The 16936-nt window shown below is 40.0% G+C and overlaps 1 protein-coding gene across 3 annotated transcripts; it reads right to left on the reverse strand.

The window, feature by feature from the left end:
- Positions 1–920: 920 nt before the first annotated feature.
- rbm17 (RNA binding motif protein 17) lies at positions 921–16870 on the reverse strand. Of its 3 annotated transcripts, none has more exons than XM_063460183.1 (13): positions 16768–16870; positions 16225–16372; positions 14590–14706; positions 13475–13641; positions 13119–13231; positions 12805–12855; positions 11420–11555; positions 11091–11242; positions 8708–8752; positions 5754–5830; positions 5444–5542; positions 5293–5365; positions 921–1177 (listed from the first exon to the last, which is right to left on the reverse strand). In XM_063460183.1, exons 2-13 carry the CDS (start codon positions 16345–16347, stop codon positions 1074–1076), a joined length of 1257 nt encoding a protein of 418 aa, XP_063316253.1. In that variant the 5' UTR covers positions 16348–16372; positions 16768–16870; the 3' UTR covers positions 921–1073. The 3 variants fall into 3 exon arrangements, with proteins under 3 accessions (XP_063316253.1, XP_063316252.1, XP_065325570.1); XM_063460182.1 differs by lacking the exon at positions 16768–16870 and adding an exon at positions 16509–16650; XM_065469498.1 differs by lacking the exon at positions 8708–8752.
- Between the last annotated feature and the right edge of the window lie 66 nt (positions 16871–16936).

Consider the following 16936-nt stretch of genomic DNA (forward strand, 5'->3'; position numbering starts at 1 on the left):
ATGGTGTGCGAGTGTGCGCTCCACTACGGGAACTACTGTGAGCAAACACCGTGGCCACCCCCCCCCCACACACCTCAAGTTACACTGTTGACACATTGGTTAGTTTCATAGACCAAACAGCACTCTGCTGTGCATGCTCAGGACACGCGCTCAACATCAAGCCCTGCTCCTGGTTTGCACTCTGACACAAACACACTGCACACGCTCAGTAAAAGACTGAATAATCAAATTAACATTTTGTTGTTTAATGCTCTCTTAGCTGGGCTTATTTCATAATCAAAATGATCAACAAGAGCAGTCGATCAAACATTTGTTTTCATTCCTCAGCTTTTACCCATTAACTCCCATCACTTCAACCTTTGACTTCTGCAACCCTAAATGAATGGAATGATTAAATCTTTTAAATGGGTCTCGCTTCTTGTTTCTGTTTCTCTGTCCAACCTGTTTCCCTGATCTGATTTAAACCTTCTCCAGTGGGATCCTTCCTGACGTTTTTCACGGGAACCTCCAGGGCCCTTCTGGCGCACTTACATAAGTTCTGAATGAGGCTGGGGTTGCGTTCACTGTCCCAGTCCCCTTCCTATAATCCGGCAAGGCTAAATCAAGACCGTCTCTCCCTGGGGATGTGTTAACACTAGCGAGGAACCTGCGTTATGTCAGACAAACTTCAGACAAGGAAAGTAGGCTTCCTGGAGATACAACATATGATTGGAGTGGGTTTCTAGAGTTTAACTTCCCGTTATATTAGTGTTCATATTTTGACACTTAAGAACACAACGACAGTCAACATGAAGAATGAGCTTTGTTGTCTTAACTAATGAAGATCTAAAACCAGAAACAGAAAATTTTCTATGTAAAAATGACAAAAACCATCAACTCAATGTTGTTTATACCCTTTATTCTTTTTACATAAAGGTATTTTTCTTTTTCAACACAGGACAAACAAGCCAATATACTACAGACATGTATCACTACACAGACTGCTGTTCAGGAAATATAAAAAAGGTTTATGTACATGTGGGGAGATGATGTGAGCTCCTTGTGTGGTGGTTCTTTTAGTTTCCAGGGTGAATTCAAACCTGCTCGCCGAGGTCCAAAACCCGAAACTTGTCTAGATTGTAGAAGCAGGCCTTGACAACTCGCCCACCGAAATATCGTCCGTTCAGATCCACAACAGCTGCAAAAGAGAGGGACAATTAATGTCAGAACCTGGGAAAACAAAGTAGAGTCATATGCAAAAAGAACAAAATCCACCACATTTTGGGACATTATGTTTCAGTCCACCTGACACTGGCAGGTTGCACCTTGCACCATCCAGGAACTCATTGATTCTTCCGAGCTAGGAGGAAATCCCCCAAGGACACCCATGATCTCATTAGGAGCATGTTGTGATATCAGTAATGCATACATGCATGTGGGGCTTACTGAGTACCATTTTGAGTTGCTGCAATGAAATTTCAGCCCAATGGACCAACCTCCTTGATTTTCACATACAAATGTTGATGTTTTTCCATCTCCATGAAACAAACGTGGCATCTTTTGACTCCTAACATTTTACCCAGTCCACATCAGTATAGATACCCAACACAACTCAGCTGCATGCTGATTTTTTTTAACAATATGGCTGTTAAAAACTTGTACAGTTGAGGCTGCACCCTATTCTGATATTTACTGGGTAAGCATGTGGCCTTCAATTAAAAACACTGATCAAAACAGGCCCATCAAAGACATCAGAACACAGATGCTGTGGAGTATCTGGCACAAATCTGGAAACATTGTGTTTCTTTGAAGCAGATCCCTACTAACATGAGAATGTTGTATCACTTACGCACAGGAAGAACAAAACACAACAAACTAAAACAAAGTTACTATTGTCTCAATATGTTTTATGGTAGATTTATTCTCTGTGACCTCCACAGATCAGTTCATCTCTCCTTTGTAAAAAATAAATTATTACACTGTTTATGAAAACCAGCCGACTCATGCTGGTAGTTCCCAGCAAACAACACTCAAGAAGAGAAAAAAAAAAAGAAAACTTTTCTTGCCTCTCGTACTGCATTCTAGGAAAATAGGAAATTTTATGTCAGGGTCATTTCCCAGGACCGTCTCCTAAAGATGAACCACTGAGGTAATGATCCTTTAAAAAGGACGCGTCTTATCCGACTGTGTGAGAGAGGACAGGATTCATCATTAGTCACTGAGGCGTGTGTGTCCCAAGCATGATAATGGATCTTGAAGGACGCCGGAGATCACTTCAGTTGGTAGACAGCCATAAAGCGTGTGCATATGCACAAAACAACGTGCGTTATGACTACAGCAGCTAAGGGGAACATCTTGATTTGTATGGCAACAGATGGTTAGTGTACAATTGCGCATCTTTTCAAAGATGAATTCAGACCATTTTTTAAACGTGCTTTCTTCACAAGGGTTAAAGAGAGCAATTATTTTATGTTATGGGTGCGGTTAGTTTTGCGGATGATTTACAAAAGTTGTGTTGTTTTCTAAACGCAGGCGCAGTCTGTTCATTTCAATGTGACACGCACAATCTGCCAAGAGCTGTGGGTAATTTACTAACAGGACAAGCATATCAATATAAATCAGTTGTACATGTGTACGTTCAGTGTAGGCCTACAGTGGCAGTCAAGAGCTCGTTAGAATGGAAACAGGCTTTAGTAATTGCTTCGATGTTGACAGTACCACCATAACGGTTCTACGCTGAGAAAAATAAAAATAGATCACATGCAAAAAATCAAATATGATTACACAGACGTACACCTATTGCCAAAGTGCATGCAGCTGAATTTGTGTAACCCATGACAAAAAAAAAAAAAACAGTCATGTGTTAGAGGATCACGAGATCATGGTGAAAACCATGTGCGCCTTTTATGATCCTGAAATCAAAATGCTTTAATTTCAGTGTAATAAAAGTTAAAAAAAACAAATTCTTTTCTTAATAAAGATTTATTAACATAAATGCATCAATCAGACCAACATCCATATCCAAGGCCTGAATATACTAAGGATAGGGTCCAAATTCAACATAGTCATTCCCCCTGTTCTTGCCATTCGTCAGCTGTTTCGCTTTGAACCTCCGTGAAGGCTGTGAAATAGCCGCAGAAGCCGCAGTTTACAGGAACCAGAAACCGAGAATTGAAGAAGTGCAATAAGTTTTGCTGCCGCTGGCACTGCGTGACTCTTTTAGTTTCCAGGTCATTTCGGAGTTCACTAAACAAATTTAGAATTAGGTGGCTTTGTAATCCATCCATTTTTAACCACATCCTCATCTGGAATTCCACACAAATTAATAAGCGCACTTCTAGCGCGCACCCTTAACTTACTGCGATGTCTCCTCTACACAGCAAAACCGATGTGCAAAAAACTGTTATTACATATACATCTTATGCATAGCAAAACTTAAATATTCCCCTCACTAAATTTTGTGCCCTGAGAAAGGAACTCCGAGAAACGCCTATGCAACAGGGCCAATTGCAAAAATCTGAGTTTCCACCTCTCATGTGCAATATTGTCACTGTGCTCTTTCTGTAAATGCCAAGCAGAAAGTGCTAAATGTCCAACAACAGATCTAAATTCATCATTATAAATCTTTACAACTTCTCAGTAAAATGACAAACTGTTTCTAAATATTGTCATTTACTATCTGTAATCTAATGAAGGTAATGAACAACTTTCTGTTTGAGGACAATGTGCAATCACCAGGCTCTGTAACCTTTCCATCACCTCATACTCACGTCAGCAGTGAAGAGAACCGACAAGATTATTTAGCTGGTTTCTATGTAGCCATTAAACCTTTCAAAGAATAGCCGGGAAAATTTAACCTCAAACTTTATCTTCTTGGGTAGTATTGCATTCCTTCAAGCGTGGACACTACTGTGATGTACTGTTGTGTGGCCACTGCTTAAAAAACAAAAAAACTAACAACAACAACTCTGCATGTCTGATTAGTAGTGTTCTAGCAGAATACAGTATGTTTCAGTATTTGAGAGGCTTTAGCCGACAGTCTGACCTTGGAATCCTGTCACCCAAAACTGCTTCTTACTACTTTTGAGTCACTGTCACGCTCACCCTGTCTCAACACTGAAGACAGCATCGATCGCTTTAACGAGGAAGATGACGTTTGCTTTTTGTGCACATTCGAGATGAGCGATAAAAATCACAGAGAGTGGTCAAGAGTGATCAGAACAGGGCTTAAAGGGAGCCATCAAAGGGTGTTTCACAACCGCGCTGTTTGGTCTGTTTAAATCAAATGTAGACAGATTGCAGACAGATTGGCAACATGCTTGATGTCTCAATTGGTGGATTCAAGTCTTAGTTGCACATGATGACCAGAGGTGCACAAAGATGCAACCTTGGAGGGGAGATAAAAATGTGGATGTTATGGGCAGACTGGTATATCTTAACTGCACTTTGAACAACTCCAGCCATATCCAAAGCAACTACAAATGGAATTCATGAGCAAAAACAAGCTAAATCACCTCTACTAGAAGAAACTAACTTAAATGAACCAGGTGCTAGATGTTACACTCACCGTTCTCTTCCCTGTAGGGGAATCATAGCTAACATGAGGAAAAACATGACCCATTTTCACACAGTGACAGAAGGAAATCAGGTTTAACTGGGTTCCAGCATATTATTTACAGCTACCCTGACAGACACTAAATACAACAATCATCTCCGGCCTATGAGTGCGAGAACATGCCCTCAGACTTCACTTTCCAGATGTTTCATCATCACCTCCAGAAACAGATCACTTAGTGTGAGACTTTTAATTTGATTCTTTATGACAGGTTTTAGTGTCGTTCTTTGAGAACCTGCCCTGCTTTCTGAGAGCTGTGATATAAGCGCGGTTCTGCCGGTGCCACAGGGAGACGCCTGGGTTGCTGGGTCACAAATGATGTAACACCACAGGGAATGGGAGTCTCACCTTGTTTCTGATCTGGGCCAACTCATTTAGAATGGGACACATTTTCACCCACATTATTAGAGCAGTTATGCAATGATTCCTTTCGCCCCCCCCCCAAAAGAAAGAGAAAGAAAAAGGAAAAGTGTGATGCTGTTACATGAAGTAATTTAGGAAACAGTCGCCTACATATGCAGACTGAAAACCATTGTTTAAATGGGAATGGAAATGTGTGAGGCAACCACTTTCATTATGAACAAGTGCACAGCGAGGAAGTTCCTCAAGCTCATGTGACACTTGAAGGCCGAAATGCCCGATATTTCATGAGTTGAGGCCCATTCCAGGGATGGCACTTAAAAGAAGCGAATACTGACCTTTGATGGCCGACTCCACCCTCTCAAACTCCAGAAATATTCTGACAGCTTCATCATCTGGCACCTCTGCAATCTGACAGTGGAAAGAATCTTCACGCTTCTGTTTTGATGACTTTACATAAATCGAGTTTTATAAATCACTTCATCTCACCTCAAAAATGACACATTTAACTACTTTGCCGTATTTCTCGCATTCCTCTTTCGTCTCTCCCTCCAAGTCCTCGTCCACCTCTCCTCGCCCCACCATGTTCTACGAAGGGAAACGACACATGTAACCAAGCTGCACGGGACATCAGACTAGTCATAATCTCATATTAAAACTACAGTCCTTCCATCACCCCAGTGTTCTGTGTTGAAATAATAACACGTGCCACTTATAACCCACTGATCATGTTTCTAATGCTATAGTAGCCAAACCTAGAAAGGGGGAATTTAACAGCACACAACAGGGATACACGTACCCTCAGCAGGACCACCTTGGTCGGGTTTTTCAGGATCTCAGTGAGCGGGTTCGCGTCAGACTTCTTGGAGGAGTCAGCTGATTGGAAGAAAACAGAGGTGATCATAATTTTTTCCTTATCATCAGAATATTTACAGGCAGCAGGTATGCTGGATGGAGCAACAGAAGGTGTCGGACGATAAGTGGATTTGTGCAGGACTGTTCAAAACTTGGGAGATTGATTCAACACAGATGATAAATGAAACAATTCAGCAGTTTGTTTTGCGTCAGCTGGTCTGATATCTGCTTCGTCTGACATCCAGTTGGCTTTTACTGTGCTGCTGAGAAACCACTCTGGGTCATTCTGGGTCATTCAAGTAATAAAACTGTTAAGATTTCTGGAAAGTGGCCAAGTTGCCAGTCTCACTCAAATACTGAAATGTATACGACAAAACAGAGCTGAAGTTTTTCTGCTCATCTTTATATTTTTCCGTTTAGATATTAAGTTAAACAACAAAAAAACAAACAAAAAAAGAATGCAATTTCCACACTATTTTTCCACATTTCAGAAATCTAAATGACGATCTGACAAAAGTATTGATGTTACTAATTAATAATAATAATAAGGGGTTAAATGTTATTTTTAAATGTGCTAACGCTTAAGCTGCTAGCACATTTGAGAATATAAGAGATTATCAGAGTAGCAATGTTCTTATTTGACACTCATTTAACTGGACAATAAACAACACTGATAACAGAGCTCAAGTTATTTAACAGGCATACAGAAAAGGTAAACATGGATGGGACGATATCCAATTGTGCCCTCTAGTGGTTAAACAGAAACACTGACATGTTTATTGACAGGGAGGAGTCAGCCTCTTATTACAAAGCGGCCATCTCATTTTTAATCTATGCTTGCTATATATGGCTATAAACAATAAATTGCAAAAAAACACCCTCATGTATACAAATTGATGTTAATTGGGTTTTTTTTTTAAATTTGTCAGAATTTTCCATAAATGCTCCAATTTTTAAAAAAAAAAAAAAAAAGGCGGAAATTTTATGGCAATTATGTGAATGTGCAGGCTTTACTGGGTTAAGTCATAATGGAATACATTGCAGATTTGACTTGTCATAAATGACTGTCCAGGGGTTAGGAGAATAGGTCAAAGAGTGAAAACTGCACAGAAGCCAAACATTTGATGAAAAGCTGTTGAGAGGGGAAAATAATGGAGACTTGAAACTTGTTTGAGTTGGCAGCAAAGAGCATGCTGTACAGGCAAAAATCTGCACCCTGCTATAAGAAGCACAGACCAAATTCAAAGCAGGAAAGACTTAAAATAAATTTTCAAATTGAGGCCGGGTTGCAGCTTCAGCTTGGGCGGCATCACAGCATTATAGCACAGCAGAGCATTTGTGTTGCAGACTGCAGTACATAACCAGACTACAGTATTGTTTGATCGAATCGCATTTACAAAAGTTACAAAAAGGTGATAGAGGCCAAATTAATAAATAGAAGGTAATTAGGGGACTCATAGTACGTTTATAAACGGCATAATGTATTGCCATGCATATATGATTTTTAAGTCAACCAGCTGTGGAATATACTACAACACTCAGTATCCAGACACTGTCTACCGCAGAATACGTGAATAATGAAAAACTGGTATGGAAGACGATATAGTAAAAGAGGATTTTATAACTTAATTTTTTATGACATTGGCTTATTTACACATTAGCCTTATGGTTTACCTACAGTAGCACCTGGCAAAAATTACAAGCTGGAAAGAAAGTGCTTTAGTAGGCTGGAGGAATTCACATGGCTTGAAAGCCCTTAGCATAAAAGTACAATTATACAGTTATTTATCCAACATTAAAGTTTTGATATAGACCCTAAATACAGTAAACTTGACTTCAGATGTAAATGGAAATACAAATATTCGAGTTATGATAAATTAGATACTAATGTCATTAAATTAAAATAATAAGATCCTTTTGAAGGTGTTACAGGTGCACAAACTCAATCACTGGATGATTTTTTCTGATATAGACAAGAAGCTTCAGGGGACTAAGATATGAGCCAAGTTTGGGTTACTCAACTCCTGATTATCAGATCGAGTTTGTAAGCAAACAAACAGACAGAGATTTGGTGTAATATGACACTGTTGATGCTGTATCGAGGTTGTCATATTATAGTGCACTGCATAATGACGCCACCAGAGGGCAGTCTCTACATGTGAAACATTGAGTGGAGCTAAGAGAGCTGTGAACAGGGTAGTAGGCAGAGTGCAACTAAAACTCCTGCTGATAAAAGTGAGCCAGACAAAATGGATAAAGCTGTGTGCAGTATTACCCTTGAGAACAGGTACACACTTTATCTCCATTCAGCGCACTTTTAGCCACTGGCTGGTGTCTAATGTGGCTACAAACTCACATCAATAAGCTATGGAAGAATGTAGGTGTCCCAAAGTGCAAATTTCCTAATTAAACAGAAATTTAACCATTAAACTAATCATCTACTCTTTAAGTAAGAGAACACCAACTTAATATGATCAATGTTAGCAGTGGACGCACTAGCAGCCTTCTTTCTTTGTAGGTCAAAGTCCACATGTCTATATTAAATGTGGTTATGCAAGGTTCCAATAAAGTAAGTTAGCTTTGAAATAACCCTCATCTACTTTACAACTCAGCTTATAATACCCCCAGCTACCATATGTGATAAGTCAGGAAGGTACGAAGGTATCAATAACTGGATGTGTCCAAGCTGACAGCTGTTTTAACACAAATATGCTGCGTAGAGAACATGGATGCAGAGATTCATGCTAATGCAATGAATCTGAGAATCTGTGACACCCGCATAGAGCAACTGCGTGACAGTATGCATATATATAAAACGCATGCAAACACAAACTTTAAAGATAATCCATGTGGCACATTCTGCAATATGAAAGGGATAAAATGGGAGTGGAAGCCAACCTGCAGAGCCTGAAGTCTCAGTGGCACCTGATTGGCTGGAGCCTGCTGCTCACACACGCCCGCACACACAGAAACACACACACGCACACAAAAAATGAAAAGACGTGCATGTAAAGGTCACTGTAAAACATATAACTGATACTGAAATGGAATCTTGTTGTGGTCACACCCAAAACAAAAGTATGTGAAAACAGTGGACGGCTAAATATTGCACATGCTCACACAGACCAGGACAGGCTTGACAATACAGGCAAAAGCAGCTTTTCATGCAGCTGACAGATATAGAAAATCACGTTAAAGCAGACAGGGTGAAAAGGAACACAGAAAGGTGGGGTGGGGCATAAACATCAGAAAATGAGCGGTAGGGCTGGGCGATGTGGATCTTGAGGGGCAGGCTGAGAGTAGCGTGCTACTGGAGCACAATGTGAAGAAATAAAAAAAAATTAAAAATCCAGTTGAACTAATCTAGTTTAAAAGGGTCATAAAAGAGTATTTTATGAACAGAAGCCAATAAACCAAAACTGTAAAATTGATGGAGACCAATGTATTTATTTATTTATTTTAAATTATATGGCGCCAAATCACATCAACAGTCACTTCAAGCAGCTTGATATTGTAAGGCAGTGATACTCAAGGTTTGGCTGGGGACCCCGAGTGGGCTATGAAGGTACTGCAGGTGGCCTACAGCAATCACAGAAATTCAGTTTGAAGTTATAAACATTTACAGTTACATATTTATATAAAATGATTCATTTTTATAAAAAGGGAATTAAAACTGGTAATAGGAAGTGATTAGTTTGTGATATTACTCACTACTCTGACTATTTAGGGCAGAGTAGTGAGTAATGTTGCTCTTGCACTGGAACTTGGGGCCCAGTGGTGGGTGGGTCACACAGTGGCTCAGCAATTAGCATAAGCGTAAGCGTTGCTTATGTTTTTGTTTGGTTTTTTTAAACAGAATTTTTAGGAAATGAATTTCTTTCTCTTGTAACTTGACTTTTCTTTTAAGATTTGGCCCATGGCATTTTCTGGTATCTAAGTGGGCCGCAACCCTCTTGAATTTGAAATGACTGTTGTAAGGAAAAGACCCTACAATAACACAGAGAAAACCCAACAATCAGACGACCCCCTATTAGTAAGCACTTGGTGACAATGGGAAGGAAAAATTCCCCTTCAACAGGAAGAAACCTCTGGCACAACCAGGCTCAGGGTGGGGCAGCCATCTGCCGTGACCCCACAGCCACATCAGCCACACCAGACACACATGTGCCTGTCATAAATGCTGTTAGGAGTCTTACAAGCGCCTAACTGGCACGGTTGGATGGCGCAAAGCTACAAGCACAAAGCCAAAGTTTTGGGTCTGACCTCTGGCTTTTCACTCCTGCATGTTTAGGGTTGAGACCCACACGCTGCATGCTTCAGGTAACACTGTCATTATAATAAAACAGAGGTACAGTGAACTTAACATTGAGTAATGGAGGGAGAAGAATCCTTACTAGACACATAAGGATGATTATTACAAGCAGCAGACTTCATTTTTACAGTGAGCTGATGGGTTTGCAGTATTTCAGGGTTTTAGTTCTGGTTTTACTCAGAGATTGGTCCATCATGGGAACATTAACACACACACACACACAAAAAAAACAAAAAAAAACAACTAAACTGTAATGTGCCTATTTACACAAGTGGCACAGAAACTTTATTAACACAGATACAGTCATGACCTGACTGTAAATGATGATTTGTGTTTTCCTACAAGGTCTTTTTGAACGTGTCAATTTACCCAGGCTTAGTAAGTTCAAGTGTAAACTGACTCACTAAGTCAACTCCTGACGCATCATGAAAGAAAACATTAGCTTATTGCTTCGCTTTCTAACCAGAGTCTCACTGGTAGGAAACGCTTCATTTCTTAACGAGGCTTTTAGAGTGAAACATTTGCAGGAATTTGTATAAAAACTTAAACTGACAGTCTGACACATGATTACAAATTAATATATATTTCTTAATTTGTATATTTAGTTAAGAAGTAATGCCGTTTTTAACAAATGGCAGTCTTATGTTTAAAATAATGACAATAGTTCAGCTAAGTGCAGTTTAGTTTTGGTTTTCACTGTGAGAGTGAGCATAGAATTCAAAGAAATGAGAGAGTGGGGGCAGGGGAGAGACCCGTAAACATCTATATGACTGCACAAACATTTATGTGACACAATGATCAAATTATAACTCGATCAACCAACTTCTCTGATCTAACCTGCTAATGTACTGTTTAAAAACAAAACAAAAACAAAGGCATCGCCCAGCCCTAAGCTAAAGATGGAAAGGACAAAAACAAAAAACAACAACAACAAAAAAAAAAAAAAAAAAGCACAAAGGTCGCTCTTACGTTTTTCTGCTGCGTCACCTATGATGATCTTTCCACCTCTCTTGCTGGTCTTTTCCACAGACAGCGCCGTGCTGAGGCCTTGCTCGTGCTTCCCGAGTCCCTGGCCTTCTTTGAAGCCATATTTCTGCATAATCTTATGGGCCACTGTGCCTCTGCAGGTGAAGGAGAATTAATGTTAATGCATAACATGAAACATTCAGCTATACAGTACATATAAACATGATATACAACTGATTAACTGTAGTACTTAACTTGAAGTACTTTTTATTCAAGCAGAAATAAATGAAGTAATTATATGAAAGTACCTGTTGTGTAATATAAGCACTCACCCCATGTTAGCAAGGAAGGAGCTGGTCGGTCCGGGTGGTGAGCGGGGCCGGTCTGAGTCTTCATACATAGGTGGAGGGATGGCCGCCTTTGAGCCTCTGGCAGGACGGCCCTCATCTTCATAGGAAAATGAAGAGCCTGAGATCACACACACAAAACAGAAAATGGCTGATGATTTATAGTGCAGTAACAAAGGGCTGAACTGCAATGTCAACATGCATTCAAAGTAAACTTTAGGCATACAAAGGTGACCTATTATGGTCATTTCCAGCTCCACATCTTTATTTGGAACTGCATGATTCACAGTTAGACGGGGGTTAGTAAATACAGCTATATTCATCCTCTGTCTGAAACCATGTTTTAGTTCCTCTTCCTTTAACTTTAACACCACCATCATTCTATTTCCTCGACAGGCTGCCCTGTAGTAACCTGAGACAAACATACACGATATTGCCAAAGGCATTCACTTAACAAACGCTGACCCCGCTCTCTGATTTTACATGACCTGCCGCTTCATGTCTGAGTTGCTGTCATTCTCAATCGTTTCTACTTTGTTATAATACTACTTACAGATGACTGTGGAAGATTTAGCAGTGAAGAAATTTCATGACTAGACTTGTTGCTATCCTATCACGGTACCACACTGGAATTCACTAAGCTCCTCAGAGCAACCCATTCATCCACAAACATTTGTAGAAGCAGTCTGAATGCCTAGGTGCTTGATTTTATCCACTTTGGCCATGGGTGAGTGGGTGAGGAAGCACTTTTGGGAATACAGTATATGATATCCACTCTTACTGCCATTATATGGTGCTAGGAGCAGAAAGAAATGACTAGAATTGAGCATTCAGAAGTCTGAAAGCTAAATTTTTGTACTGTGTTAAAGTTAAAAAACTTAAAAAGCAGTGTGGCAGTACACACTGGCTGCCTTTTGTCCCGTTCTCTGTCGAGATGATCCCACACTGCTTCAATAAGGTTGAGGTTTAGGCTTTGAGGAGGCCAATTCATGAGCGATAGTGTTCCAGCATATCCAGGTATGCCTTTATCTATCCAGTAAAAACATACCTTTATCTACCAGTGCGTGTAAACACACTATTAATGTGTGCTATCATGCTGAAAAACAAAGTCACTCCCAATCAGATACTTCTCAGATGGTATTGCATGGTGGAGCAAAGCTCAACAAACCTGACAATCCTGACTTTACCAGCCCATCGGTTTTCACAAGATCCCAAAATCTGTGTGTCATGTTCTGTGTCCATGACACAGAAAGAAAATTCAGGAGGAAAAAAAACCCTACAGTTTCTCTTCATTATTCTGCAGTGAGCCAGTTGTATGCTGCTACTTCTATTTTAAAAGCTAAATATCCCCTCAGACTTATCAGACTTACCATCTCTGTCCACAAGGGAAGATGGAGGGGCAATGGCTGCTCCACCCATGCCTGAGACAGAGACAAAAACAGATCAAACAATCAGGCAAGTGAATTTTACTTTTTGTTTTACTTTCAAAATAACTTCAGTGATCAATTTAAGATAAGAAAACAAAGACAAGTAATCTCTGGGAGGGGCACAAACCATCTAGGGTGTCAACTGATTTGAAATCACGAGACGCTAAATGTCCAAACAATGTGGATAAGGATCAGATCACAGATTATTTTACTTGCAAATCAGAGTCAAAACATCATTCGGTGTTTCGAGAACTCACTTCTTTTCCTCCTCTCCTTTTCGTACTCCTCCTCCTCATCTGAGTCTTCCTCTCCTGCCGGGAAACGAGAGAAGCCACTGGGAGCTCCACTTTCGTGTCTGTCTTTCCTTTTCCTGCAAAAACAACGCCCACATTCAGGATTTAGTTGTCTGCTTCATTCAGTTCATTTCTAAATCAAAGTAAAGATCCTCCAAATTCCTGAAAACTAATAAATAAAAATCTCTTTTAATCATTTTAAAAGTGGAAGAATAGAAAGCTTCAAGTATTTTATTTCATCTAGTTTGTCAATCTTTAGCTTGTATAATACATCACCTACTGAGGAGAATTTAAAACAAAAGAAAAGAAAACAGCCATACTTTTCCCTCTCTTCAATTTCCTTCTGCCGCTCCTGCTCCCTCTGTCGCTGCCGTTCTTCTCTGTGACGCTTCACCACCTTCTCGTAGTCATTGGGGAACATGGGGTCATACTCGTCTGCTAAGGGGATCAGCACATCGCTAGCAGAGAAGGCACTGGGGACTGCATCCTAAAGCAAGAACCAGCAAACATGGAGAACAAATGCAACATATGAGTGAGATAAATGGAGTTCCTTTACAATTTTTACACTGGACACTGTAATATTTTCACTCTGCATCTTTGGCAAAGATCCAACTGAATTAAATTTTTAAAAAAAAATTAAAAACAGCAAAATACAGACAACATGAAAGAACTGGTTGACAACATTACGCTATAGAATACTATATGTAATACTAAAGATAATGCTGGATTTATGGCACACAAGGGGTGGATGGAAGCAGGGGAAATGTGGCTTTTATACAGTTTTACGCATATTAGACTGGTGATGTGATTCTTCAATTATCTTTATACCTACAAAGCAAAGAGCAGTTGTTCTTAACTAAAGAAATGCAACTCATTTCATTCCACCTTGCTCATCTCTACTGCAGTGCTGCCTCACTGGCACCCAGAAAGGAGTGGCTGCAGCTCCACATACACTCATCACTGAACCATGACGACAGCCCTGTAAATCTGTTTCTTCCTGTCTCATGTAGAAACTGAGAATAAGCTTAAATTTAGTATCTGACCAGTGTCCACTAAAGAAGCAGTGGCTGCTGCTTATCAAACAAATCAGCACATTTATTTTTAAAACAACATTCAGTCTCGACTTGATTTGGAAACAGTTTTATTTGTAGTTCAGCAAATCACATCATATTTTCTCAAAGCGAGCCTTTGCTTTTAACATTCAGCCTGTAAGCCATGACCGGAGAGAATGTGAACACACAGCAACGTCAGACACGATCACCACCAGCTTTGTCATTATAAAAGACCGGGTCTAACAGATATTTAAGACTCAAGTAATGCTGCATAAACAGCAGAATTTGTCCAGGTGCTTTTCAATATTTCCATACTGACCAACCCAGTAATAGTTTAACACTGGTCTTGAGTACCCATCCATAACAAACACTGTGAGCCGTACCTTGAGACCAGCCGCAACATGTGGAGGAGCGTCTGTGATCTGTCGCTCATCACTGGAACTTCCTCTCTTAAGATCAATGACAGGCGCCAAGACGGTGGTCTGCTTCATCCGCTGGGTCTACAGAAAAAAAAAAAGCATAAACAAAACAACCAATTAACCTTGTTCTTCTTCTGATCAGTGACTGTAGAAATACATCAAACAGAAAATCAGCATAGCAAAAAGACACAACATCACTTCTTACTCTGAACTCATTAGGATGCGCTCAGTTTCAGATTTTGGTCCATACAGTTGCAGCAGATATGTTGGCTGCACATCCCAAACATGCTCTACTGAATTGTAATCTGGTGACTGCAGAGACCTTTCGAGCACAGGGATTATCACATTCAAGACACCAGTCTGGGATTATCTGAGCTTTGTGACATGGGATGCTATCTGCAGCCATGAAGCAGCCATCAGAACATGGGTACACAGTGGTCATGATGGGATGGACATGGTCAGCAATAATACTCAGAAAGGAAGTAGCATTAAAAAAAAAAAAAAATGCTCAGTCTATATAAACAAGCTCAAATTATGGCAAGAAAACTGCTGTATATAGACAAGTTCATTCAGAGATGCTTTTCGGCATACTCATTTGTGGTTTACTCATAGTGGTTATTTGAGTTGCTGTTGCCCAGGGCTGCAATGATTCATCACGTAAATCAAATATTTCAATTAAAAATAAGTTTTTGACACAAATTCTTTGCTTTGATGCTTCGTTTAATGTACGACTCTGTAGCGTGCCATTATCACCATGGAAATGCAAGCATTTCACCCACATTTACATGTAAAAACAGACCTACAATAGAAACTTATTTAGGAGCAGCATGTAAATAATAGGTTTGACCAAATCAGGTTCACACAGCCTCCAGTTTTCAACAAAAGCACTGATAACACAACAGCAGCAGTGATGATGACGCTGGTTTAACATGGAGCCATATTCTTTTTACACATACACAGATTGCAAAGAGCAAAAAGGCAGAGCCGTTACCGAGACGGTAAGCTCAGGCTGAGTGAAAGAAAACTTGTTTCAGGCGTCCAAAACATCAGCGTGCTTCCTGTGATCAACATTAAAACCTTTACTGGGAAAAAGTGAGTGGGAGTCCTTCATCAAAGCACCTGATCAACAAACTCCAAAGTGATGAAAAGTGAACTTTGTAGCTGCTCCATCCATGGCCATTTGTTTATTTTTTTATTTTTTTAAAAAGTCCTGTAAAGCTGCAGAAGTTTTATTAAAATCTGCAGAACTTAGTCTGATACTGTGTTTAAAACATACAGCTTAATGAAGGCTGACGGCAGCCGCTCAGTATTACATAGAAGGGATGAATGAGGCAAACACCGGTGAGTCTAGACTGGGATGTACTAGACCAGATTTAATTCAAGACTTTCATAACATTTTTCAGACCAAATGTAAAATAGTATAAAATATTTGGTTAATTAATATTTAAAAATAAGAGCTTTTTTCACAAGCTAATAAAAATGTACACATGTACACACACAAGCACTACTATCATCTTTTCTGACCATCTAATAAACAAAAGTGTACGTTAACCTTTATTGAATGACAGCCCACTATTACATGTGTAGTACTGCACGCACCTTGGCCTGTGTCAGAGCCGCCTTCTTCACCTTCAGCTGGGACTGTAGTAGCTTAAAGTTCTTGGACCAGCCTTCGGTCTTAGTGTCACTGGCACCCACACCGAGGTCATCATAGAGCGACATTGCTGCCCGTCAGTGCTCCTGTTGCCTTCGGACACACAAACACGTTTCAGTTCTCAATATTTATCCTACTGCATGATCAATCAGTCCTTCACTGATTGGAAAAGCAAAAAATAAAATCGGTTATAACGTGCAACAGGTAAATCACAAATCTCCGCTATAACCTTTTGTGATTGGGTCGTTTGTCGTTGGTACTGAAGCAAATTTCCCAGGAAAAACTGGGAAACGTTAGCTAGCTAACGAAAGCTAAGGCTAGTGTTGCTAATGTCTGCTCCTTAGGAAATGTATAAAGAAAAGACCCAACATTTGTTCCACTGTCTCCATACCTACCACTATTATATATAATTTTAAATTAATCACAGGTCAGTTCATATTAATCTACTTTTCTTCTTTAAAAAGGGCTAACCAGCACATTTGATATACCTCCTCGCTGCTCGTAACGGAAGCCTGAGCGCAAAAACAAAAACCAAGAGCCAACATTTGCCGGCATTTTACGCTCTTGCGCCATCTGGCGCCCGGATGACTCATTTGAAACCAGCGATTTCTGCAGAAATATGCCCTGTTATTGAAAATGGGCGGATCACACACGAGC

Source organism: Pelmatolapia mariae, linkage group LG17, assembly GCF_036321145.2.
Source record: "Pelmatolapia mariae isolate MD_Pm_ZW linkage group LG17, Pm_UMD_F_2, whole genome shotgun sequence".
In the NCBI taxonomy this organism is placed as follows: Eukaryota; Metazoa; Chordata; class Actinopteri; order Cichliformes; family Cichlidae; genus Pelmatolapia; species Pelmatolapia mariae.

Bases quoted from the DNA above. Each gene is read 5' to 3' on its own strand.
- rbm17 (XM_063460183.1), bottom strand. From the start codon at position 16,347: ATGTCGCTCTATGATGACCTCGGTGTGGGTGCCAGTGACACTAAGACC. The intron at 5,543-5,753 runs GTACGTGTATCC...TTCCCTTCGTAG, and splicing joins CCAAGGTGGTCCTGCTGAGG to AACATGGTGGGGCGAGGAGA. The intron at 5,366-5,443 runs GTGAGATGAAGT...TTCCACTGTCAG, and splicing joins TTAAATGTGTCATTTTTGAG to ATTGCAGAGGTGCCAGATGA.